Source organism: Lipophrys pholis, assembly GCF_963383615.2.
Source record: "Lipophrys pholis genome assembly, chromosome: 5".
NCBI classification, from domain to species: domain Eukaryota; kingdom Metazoa; phylum Chordata; class Actinopteri; order Blenniiformes; family Blenniidae; genus Lipophrys; species Lipophrys pholis.
Genome location: NC_137628.1, coordinates 18,506,808 through 18,517,476, shown reverse-complemented (window position 1 = coordinate 18,517,476; position 10,669 = coordinate 18,506,808). Strand labels below are relative to the sequence as shown.

General features: G+C 42.1%; 1 protein-coding gene across 1 annotated transcript; it reads right to left on the bottom strand.

Annotated features, from left to right (window-relative positions):
• Positions 1-256: 256 nt before the first annotated feature.
• smc2 (structural maintenance of chromosomes 2) lies at positions 257-9,527 on the bottom strand. The gene is made up of 25 exons (XM_080463203.1): positions 9,227-9,527; positions 8,963-9,112; positions 8,362-8,484; positions 8,230-8,268; positions 8,042-8,152; positions 7,915-7,959; positions 7,583-7,816; positions 7,270-7,419; positions 6,901-7,134; positions 6,469-6,628; positions 6,229-6,346; positions 5,511-5,649; positions 5,299-5,418; positions 4,959-5,163; positions 4,730-4,865; positions 3,382-3,506; positions 3,038-3,231; positions 2,634-2,777; positions 2,209-2,283; positions 1,893-2,012; positions 1,603-1,803; positions 1,396-1,512; positions 1,036-1,196; positions 774-921; positions 257-674 (listed from the first exon to the last, which is right to left on the bottom strand). The coding sequence occupies exons 1-25, from the start codon at positions 9,392-9,394 to the stop codon at positions 489-491; spliced, it is 3,603 nt and encodes a 1,200-aa protein (XP_080319329.1). The 5' UTR covers positions 9,395-9,527; the 3' UTR covers positions 257-488.
• Between the last annotated feature and the right edge of the window lie 1,142 nt (positions 9,528-10,669).

Genomic DNA, 10,669 nt, shown 5'->3' with positions numbered 1-10,669 from the left:
CCATGACTGTAACAGACCATTTTGGACAACTCAAAGCACAGTACCTCAATACCTCATGTGTTATACTGTATGAACAGAGCAGCCTCATGGCAAGAAGGGAGTTAGCAATGAATATTCAATGCAGTATAAAAGCACTGAACTGACCACACCTGTGTGTGCTCAGTGTGTCACACACATTCACATCCAGGGGCAATTTCAATTTGCTTGTTGTTCCCCTCGACAACGAACCACATCAAGAGTCAAAAACACAAATGTTTGATCTGGTTTCTTTATTTAAATATGGACACATTAGCTGCATAGAAAAAAAAAAAGAAAAAGAAAAGACTTGACATTTGAACAAAGAGATGAAGGACAAAGTGAGCATGAAACAGGTTCACTGTAACAGCAGAATGAAGGGCGATAACAACTCGCAACTGATGAGATAAAGGGATTGTAAAAGACGTGATGGAAGAGCGGCTTGAACCTGACCGAGCTCGTCAGTGCAGCGATTAGCTGATGAGCTGCTTGTTCCTCTTGTCTTTCTGTCGAGCTTTGTCGACGCTCTTCTGTGCGAGGTTGGCGTCGCTCTGGCTGAGCGCCGTACGAGTCACCGTGGACATGCCGTCAACAAACTTGGTCTTGAACAGGACGTTGGCGTTTGTGAACATGCCGTCTTTAAGGGACACCACCACGAACTGTAAACGGATTTAAAGAGTTTAGTGAAGACACTCGGCTGTAAAAAAGGATCTCGGAGAACAAACACCAGTTCTTCATTTGCAAACGTTTGATCTTACCTGAGAGTGTCGGAAGTGTGTGCGGAGCATCTGTCCGATGTTCTGCGTGTGCGACAGATCCAGAGCTGCGTCAACCTCATCCAAGATGTAGATGGGAGCAGGCTTGAAAAGCAGCATCGCTAGGATGAGCGACAAGGCCACCAGGGACCTGGAACACAAGAGAGAAAAGGCTCTGCTTCAAAAACATGCAACACTTTCACTCTTAAAGCTGTTTTGGTACAAAAACCTGACAGTCAAAGATAATTGAAGTGCCTTTGCCGACCTTTGCCCACCACTCAGCTCGGTAAGATTCTCCTTCCAGATGTTGCCGAGGGCGACCTTGAACTCGAGGCCATCCAGGACCCCACAGCCTTGGGGTGGAGCCAGCTTAGCGGTGGCTCCCGGCAGCAGTGTGGAAAAGATGGAGCCAAAGTCCTTGTTTACCTACAGACACATGTGAGAGCTGATGGTGAGATTGGGACGATGGATTTACAGAGTTACTAAACCAAGAGAAATCCTCAGAGGAACAAACCGCGGTGCTTTAGCGGCAGCGCGGTATCCCTATTGACGTCTTCCTACAGCACACATTCAGCTACAATAGGACAAACTAAGTATAAGAACAAGGGTTCCGTTAAGTGCCGACCTTCTGCCACGCCAAGTTCAGAGTCTCGTTCTTCTTCTGGTCCAGCTCCTCGATGGTCTGCAGGATTTTGTCTTTGTCGTTCTCTACAATCCTCTTCTTCTTCATCAGGTCATTGCACTGCAGACAGAGAGACATGAACTCGTTGAGGACTTTGAGTTATAAATGTCTTTTTTGTTTTTGGTTTTGTGATCCCGAACAGTCTCTCACCCTTTCCTCCGTCTCGTTCAGCATGTTCATGGCCCTCTTGTTTACATTCCTCTCCAGCTTGGAGGTGGTCTCCTCCAGTTTCTTCAGCCGCTGGCCCGCCTCACGGGGGTTGTTGGTCTTGAAGTCGTACGAGGTGTTGGGCTGGCCAAAGAGCTGGCGCTCCGACTGGATCCAGTCGTGCTCCTGCAGCATGCGGGACACCTGAAGGGAAGAAAGCATGTCCGGGATGTTTAGATCAAAACAACAAAAGACGCTTCAGAGGGGAGAATTGGTGAAAAGTAAAAGTGGACCTTGTCAGCAGCGTCCTGGCTGTCTTTGCGGTGCTTGCTGATGTTGTGTTCGAGCTCCTTAATCTTCAGCTGAGCTTCGTTGTTCTGTTCTCGAATGCTGTTGGCTTCTGAGCTCTTTGCCTGGATCGTTCAGAAGCACATGACATACATGCAGTCAAAATATCTTATTCAATTTTTTTTTTTAAAACAGTGCTTCAATTTTATACAGCAGGAATTTTTCCCATTCGACTCCTTGTGGCATGAATCATCAATCGTAACATCCTGATTCATGCATTAAGCCAATCGGGCTAAAAACTAAAGCAGTAATTGTATTCACCTTCAGCTCTTTGTCTTGTGTTATGATGATTTCTTTCTGTTTGGCCAGCTCCTCCTGGGCTGTACGCACCGCCTCCTACACAACAAAAAAGGACATTGTGGAAGATGTTCAATGTGCTTTACATATATTCTCGTCTTTGGTGTTTACGCGTTTAAATGCCATCGCAAATGTGAAATATCAAAACAATCAACCTTTGAAAATGACCAATGGACACAAAATATTTCTCAACATGTGTGAGAAAAATGATAAATCTTCAACAATAAAGTAGCGAAGCTTTATTCTTCCCTCTTGAAGCTGCATTAAGGTAAAAATAGCTCAACCAAGAGCATGAACAAGTTGCATTGTTTTTGTCTGAGATATCATAAAGCGCTGTGTTGTTACATGTTTACGAGGCATTTTAAGAGTTTCTCTTTCAAACAAAATACCTTGTTCTGGGATACAGTGCTGGCCATGCTGTCGATCTGCTCCTGGATGGCCTTCATGGCCTCGTCCACAGCCTGGATCTGCTGTTCATAACCAGCCTGCTCCCTCTGCAGCTCCTCCAGCTCCAGAGTGACGGCATCGGATTCCTGCGCACGAGTCACAGCAGAAAGAATGAAAGAAAGACATTTCACCTGTGCTCCAGATCTATCAGCGGCTTCCAATTCCTTTAAATGCAATGCAAAATCTATAATTAAGAGTGCCATATCAGTGATGAATGATGTATACAGTTTATCCCGAGCACACATCATTCAGTGGAAAATGAACATTCAAGAGAGGCAACACACCCACATAAAAAAAAAGATTGGGGAGACATTAAATTCCTTGTTTGAAAGGTCAGCGGGTTTACCTGTTGCTTTTGCTTCAACTTCTTATTGAAGGCATCAGCTTTGGCCTTAGCTGTGTTGAGCCTCTGCTGGGCGGCTTTGAACTCTTTCTCCCTCTCTGCCTCGGCGTTCTTCATCTTGTTCTCCAGCACTTTGTATTTCTCCTCGGCTCGCTTCTGCACATCCTTGGTGACGCGTAAAGTCTCCTCGCTTTCCTCTGGTTCAACAAACACACATTTGGATGAGATGGTTTGATGAACTGGTGGAATTTTAAATGCAATGAATAATTCTTGATATTGGGGGAAAAAAAGTCTGTCCAATTGAATTGAATTATTGTTGTTGTTCATCCTTGCTTTAGTGTTCTGACCGATTGCCTTGCGCAGCCTCTCCAGCTCCTCTTGCTGCTGATGGAAGGAGCTTTGCTGCACTTTGGCCTGCAGAATCTGTTCCTCCTCCACCTTCAGCTCACACTGTTGCTTCAGCTGCCGGTACCTGAGGGACCAAGCATGCGGTCAACGGATGAAGGCATTTCAGTGGGTAAGTGTAAAAATAGGAACTTATTAAAAGCAACCCGAGAAAACACGCAGTGGTGTAGTGGTTAGAATAGTCGCCTCATAGAAATGGGTTATGCTGGAGGGCCTTTCTGTGTGGAGTGTGGACATTCTGCGTGGACAAACCTTTCTCTTGTTCTGACCATAAGTGTGAATGTGTCCGTTTCTATGTTTGTGACGGACCAGTGGCCTGTGCAGGGTCCAGGTAGGATCAGCTGCAGCCCCCACGACACAGACTTGGATTAAGCAATGTAGAAAATGTATTGATAGAAAAAGAGATGTAAATTAACAGTTTTGGAGTTTAGTTTAGTTTAACAGGAAAATCTATTTGGCCTCCCGCAACATCTTTCAAAATAAGAATTAAAAGAAAAAAAATCACATCACAGTGAGAGTAAATATTATTATTCCTCGATGAAGTTGAAGATAAATTCACCAGCCTCAAATGATGCCTTAATAACAGAAGTAAACTTTTAAATCAGGACTTAAAACATTATTATTTGCACAGGCTTTCAAATAAACAACAGACTTTACCCATTTTATTACCTCTATCTTAATAAAGCTTATACTTTATTCATTATTTTGACAGGCTTTCAAATAAACAAGAAACTTAAAATCAAGGGAACGAAAAGTAATCTTGGTCTAATTTCTAAAGTCTACTCATGTAGAAATGTACTATTTCTATGTTGGAACGTAGAGCGAGTGTTGTTTGAGAAGGTACCTAGAAAAGCATGAAGTGAGGGGTTCTCAGAGGAGGGGATGTGATTTTGTTGGCGATTTGAGCCAAATACCAATATTTGGAAAACACAAACTACCACTGATCCAAAGGATCTATGTGGTTACTTATTTTATTACCGTTTTCTTATTAAAGCTTTTACTTTAATTAAAGGGGGGGAAAAGGAAACTAACTGCTTTGCTTTAATACATTTCTTTCCTTTATTTCTTTGTAAAGAGTGACTTGTCTTGTGTTTGAATGGTACTCTATAAATAAATTGGCCTTGCCTAATACATTATAGCGCTTACTTCTGTGTTAGAATTTTCATTGAATGCTTTTATAGTTTGTCCTCAGTGTAAAACACAATATTAACTCTGGTATTTCACTATAAATTTCTTTTTATTTTGCAGATTTTATTTTTATTTTTTTTTAATTCTCTTGGATGGGCATACTTCTCTGCAGTTCCCTTCAGGCCGGCCAGCTGTCGTTCAGTGTCCTGAAGTTGGGCCTCTTTTTCATTCAGGCTGTCCTGAACCTCCTTCACCTCCTGAAGGCTCAACAGAACTGAAGCCGACTGAGATCGGGCTCCTACGTGACAAAACCAACCACATCAACTTAGTTGCCTCGCCAGCCAGCCGACTCATTGACATAACCGAGGACACGATTGCTCGCTGCTCTCACCTCCGCTCAGAGTTCCCTGCGGGTCAAAGATGTCTCCACCCAGAGTGACGGTCTTAGTCATCACTTGTCTATCAAAAGCCACTTTTTTAGCGTTGTCCAGCGTGTCGCACACCAGTGTGGAGCCAAACACGTACTCCATGGCTTTGTGCAGGTCAGACTCATAGCCAACCAGAGACAGCGCCGTGTGAACATTATCTTCTCCGACCTGACGGAAAGGGAAAGGGCAAACGGTGTAAAGACAGAGTGCAGAAAAGGAGTTTCAGCAAGGACGAAGACAATTTATGAACCAAATTAGTACACTCTTCTCCTCATGAAGATCAGAGAGTTGGCGTTTACTCACCAGGCTCTTGGCAGCGTTGACCACTCTGTCACCGAGAGTCCTGGCAGAGATTTTGTTGAGAGGAATGATTGTGTACCTCCTCTGCAGCTCTCCCTTCTCCAGCAGCTTTTTACCAGTCACCTGATGTACACAAGAAATGGCCACGTTGGGTCACACTGCTCTCAGGAATACAAAGACATCACTTCGGACAAAGACTGTTCACTGAAGCGTACCTCTGTGTCAACAACAATGTTGTAAAGCCTTCCTCCTGCCACAACCTCCAGCGCCGTTGCACAGGAAGCATTTTTGACTGTAATCAAGTTTGCCAGCAGGCCTTTCACTTTGCTACGTTCCCATCCTCTCTCTGGATCCCTACCAAAGGGAAAACAACACATATGCATTAAACATGTGGGCCACTGGATAAAGTGGCAATAATTAAGCTCTCAAAGCAACACGGACCAGGGATTTAAGCTCGGACTAGCGACTGATCCATAAAAGTGAAAAAACTACAAGTTGTCTCACATAAAAAGGACAAGTATTTACATTTCTGACACTCAATTTCTACTCAAGCTGCCTAAATATTCAAAGACATTCAGCCCTGATAAACTGTTGGTAATCATCGAAACCGTTTCAGATTCTAAAAAAAAATTGTAATTTGATGACTCATTTACTATTATTATTGCATTCAAGGTTAATATAGAAAAATAGCGGTTCAAATCCACCTAATTTAAATAACAGACAACATGAATCAAAGCCGTCAGGGTGAATCTCAAGATGTATACAAGCTTTTTTGAGCAATGTGTGTTGTTCTGGTTATTATATTGACATAGGTCAGAAAGTTTGTCAATACAGCTTTTTCTCCTTTCTCTTTTGCGTCGATCTAAAGTCAGAAGGCCTCTAAGTCGGTCAATTTATAAAACACATCCTGCATGAAGATATGAAAGTCCTTACTTGTAGTCAAAGCGCAGGTTAGGGAAGCGCGACACGAGGCGGTCATATGTCTCTTTAAGTTTGGCGACCTCTCTGGACAGCTGCCTTCTTGTTTCCAGGAGACTTTCTTCCTTCCCATCTTTACAAACACAAGCACAAATCTATGATTAAAAAAAAAAAGAGGTCTGGACAAGAAAGCAAAAAAAAGAAACCCCATACTCCACTATGAGGGATTCCCCACATGATGTCAACAACCACTACCTTGATAGTTGAGTTTAGTGAGCTCAGCCTGAAGTTTCTCTCTGCTTCCTCGGACAGCCTGCAGGTTGTCCTGGTCCTTCTTATAGCCACTGTCCATCTTTTTCACCTCTGCCTGTTTGGTCTTCAGCTCAGCCTGGGCATGCTTTAGAGTCATCTGGGCCTGGGAAGAAAGCGACAAAAGTTAGAGAATTGGAAATTCGGGAAGTGTTCACAAGGTGCGACTCAGTTATAAAATGTGGTCTTCCTCCATCTCACCATGTCCTCGTGTCAGAATATCACAGGGAATGACACAAAGCCTTAAAACCCCAAGTGGTCCCAGATCATGTTTGAGTTCCATGTATCATTTGCGTGAATATGTGGATGTAACTGATCATGTAGAACACATACACTATATAAGTAAACCATTCAGGCCTACAAGCCTCCTTTCCTTACCTGTTTGGCTTCAGTGTCTGCCTTGCTCATGTCATTCTTGCAAGCCATCATGTGCCCAGCAAGCGTGGCCTCCTCTCCGTCCTCGTTGGTGGAAAGACCTGTCGACACGGCTTTGAAGTGCTGCTCAGCTGCTTCTAGGGCCTTGTTGTCATTCTGCCCCTCTTCCTGTACAGCCTGAAGCTGCTCCTTCAACTTTGAGACCTCTTTTTCCTTTACCACAACCACTTTCTTGTCCTGAGAATGAAGGAAAACAACAGTTGAGGTCCCTTTTCCGTTATAGATCATATTTTAATTTCATTTAAATTCTGTTTTGACAGGATAAATCCAATACTTTCATTCAGATGAAATCAAAATAAATTGATCAATTACCTCCTCCATAGTCTTCACAAGCTCCTTTCTCTTCTTGGTTTCATCATTAAGATTCTGTTTCTTCAAGTCGAGCTTACTCTGAGCTTTGGCATCCACACGTTGCGCATCAGCAAGTGTCTCCTCCAGGGTCTTTAATATGCTATTCACCTCCTAGCAGATTAGTATTGAGAGAGAAAAATGAATAAAAAGCTGTTTTCAATTTGTTTAAATACACAAGACAACATTGCTTACAAACTAAAATAAAAAAAGTTTCCATTTGATTTTACAGAGCAACTTGAGACCCCCCCCCCTTTGCATTGTCCAGTCACAGTACCTGATCTTTTTTCTTCTGGAGCTCCTGAATCTGAGCTGTGAGCTTCTGTACTTTGCTCTCGTTTTCCGCTATGCCGGCTTGCATCTTGGCAATGTTATCTTGCATCACCTTCAGATTCTCTGCAGACTTCACCTTGGTTTCCTCTGCACACACAAACAGCCAAGCCACATACAGCCGTGACAAGTGCTGGATCTCACGCATCAGCTTCTGGTACTCCAGGTATGATAGACGTTCCTGTTGATGGAGAAGCGTGAAATTATTAGACATGGGCAAGAAATAGGGTTACATTTCAAAAAGATGAGAGGAGTATCTAATTGATATAATAATCTCACCTCTTGCAATTTCTGCAGAGTTGGACTAATTTCTTCATCCAAAATCTGAAATTAAACAAAAGGAGCTACTTAGAGCCCGAGAGACTTAAAATACAGAATTGAAAATGGCTATGTGTGTCCAACATACAGTCTTGATTTCTTTCAGTTTGGCCTCTTTCTTCTCAATAGTCTTCTGAGCGCTAATCTTTTTACACTCATACATCCTGGTACCTGCTGCCTCCTCAACCATAGCGAGAATCTGAAAGAACAATGAGGGTCAATACTAGAAATTCACAAAAGGAAATTGTATGAATCAGTAAAGAGAGTATGCTTTACCTCTGGTGGTTTCATATTCAAAACCTTTGTGATCCTTCCCTGAAGTGTTAAGAACACCACACATTATGACATTTATTAGGACTTTCAAAAATTTACAAAATAGTTCAAGTGTGAAGAAGAAACACCACTGACCTGCATAATAAGGAAATGTGGGTTGTTGACATTGAGACCAACAGAGCAGAATAAGTCCTGCACTCTGGTGTTATTGGCATTGACTCCATTGATGAGGTACTTGTTCCTGCCTCCAATTACCACCTTGAAGGAAAAACACTCAATACATCAGATCGATGTTCGAACATTGCAAAAACTAAATGCCCGTGTCCATATCAGCGAAGATTCAATGTGATATTAGTTTATACGTACATATATAATCAACATACCAATAACATGATCTATTTCAATCTCAATGTTTTACAAAGAAAAATAAATAATCTGCTTTCTCACACAGTTCAACAACATGAATTTGAGGTCAACTGAATGTGAGGTTGTCGATTTCTCCGTATTTGCACTGATGGGCCGGTCCATAATGATCAGCTGGGATCAGCTCTTGTGACAATTAGTTTTACAAAGCAGTAGAAACAACGGATAGACGGATGGATATTTTCTTAGTTAGCTCACCACAATTGGAGTGGCTGTAATAACATGTTAATGTATGACCATCAGCATTTAAAGTCAGGCAAACACTGTCTCACAGCAAAATAGCACCCTGAAATCACTGTGAAGCTGTACAAACCTGCCTGGTGACAGTAATCTCATCGTGGGTTTCAAAGCCCAGGGGACTCTGGCTTTTGTTGGCGTTGTCAAAGGTGATGGACACGGTGGCTTTGGTGATGCCTCCCTGTCCATTCTTATAAACCAGATCCTGCAGATTGGAGGCTCGGACCTTTCGTGTTGGGCAAAACCAAGCGATCCAAAGTTAGAATATGCACACAATGAACTGTATTCAGGTAAATCCTTGCTACGATTTTAGTGATCGCCACTGATTTTCCGCCCTTACATGAGTGAGATTGGAGATGCCCAGAAGGAAACAGATCGAGTCCAGGATATTGGACTTCCCGCTGCCGTTCAGACCGGTGATGGCGTTAAACAGCGGGTCAAAGCCGTTGATCTCCGTCCGCTGCGCGTACGATTTGAATCCCTCGATAATAATCGACTTGATGTGCATCTTGGAACTCTTTTCCCTTCGCGGGCTTGTTGTTTAAAAATTCAGAATCCGAGAGACAAGAGTCACAGTCCGTGTTTACAACCGACGGCTGGGAAACGTCTCTTTTCAATTGAATTTTGGCGGCATGCGAAACGAGTAATGTCCTCTTTGTGCCCGAAGCAAAATTAAAAATAAATGAAATCTTTTATATAGTTTTATAAATAGTTTTGATGAGATAAGTCATACATCTAAATTTCAAATACAAAACGTGATTTTGAGAAGTGTGTTATTTTACACTTATAGCGATGCATATTTATTTGCAATCAGGCAATTCTCGGGATACTAAACATTCACGACTTGTGTTGGCGTCATCTGGTGACACAAAAGTAAACTACAGCTGCAAAATAAACAATACAGTACCAGGAAAACACACAATCAGTATGTCTTTATAACAAAATATATTTGACAGGATGACAGGATACATTTTGCATGTAATTTTGAATCGTAAGATCTACTGAGAATATTTTAATATAATGTCTTAAGATTAGTTCTATCCCACAAAAGTTCATGTTGTATATTTCTATAATATTTGGGCTGTATATTTTCGATACATTTCGTTCGATACCTATTATATTTCTGTACTTAATATTGTCTAAAAACATTTTTCTGTAGGATCAAATCCTGACGATGTATTAACATAAGGTAATCAACTTAATCAATCACAGGGCGGACATCTTTACCAAATGATATGCTTTCAAGTTTTATTGTCCTTTACCGATTAGGTGGCTCATGGGGAGTGGTCATCTCCCAATCAGAAGGTTGCAGGTTCAATTCCCATATCTGCCTGTCCACACCCACTACTGCTCCCATTGCGTGGCTCCAATGGTGTGTGAATGGGTGAATATGATGAACCATGTAAAACTGCTGCGCCTTTCATGCAGCTGAAAGGCGCTATATAAGTGAATTGCATTTCATCATATATGTTGATGCTGGGCGTTCCTGTGTAATTTCTGTGTTCGCGCCACACCTGGACCACGGGCCAAAACCATGCATGTGAGTGTATGTGCGATTGTATTTGATAAAGAGGTATAGAAGGTAAATGAATAGATGTTGAAAGGTAAAAATAAGAAAACCAAAAGCTGTGGTTTTTCCACCGTTTAGTTTATTTTTATTCACAACTACACACACAATAGAATACTTCCACAATTGACTAATTCAAAATTCACAAAAGTAGATGACGCAGACAGCAACAAGTTGGTTATACAACAAATTTCAAAACAAAAATAGTTGGTGTAT

Coding starts and splice junctions, on each gene's coding strand:
- smc2 (XM_080463203.1), bottom strand. CDS start 9,394: ATGCACATCAAGTCGATTATTATCGAGGGATTCAAATCGTACGCGCAG. Junction 8,269..8,361: donor CACATTTCCTTATTATGCAG/GTCAGTGGTGTT, acceptor TTAACACTTCAG/GGAAGGATCACAAAGGTTTT. Junction 2,778..3,037: donor AGTTGAAGCAAAAGCAACAG/GTAAACCCGCTG, acceptor ACTCGTGCGCAG/GAATCCGATGCCGTCACTCT.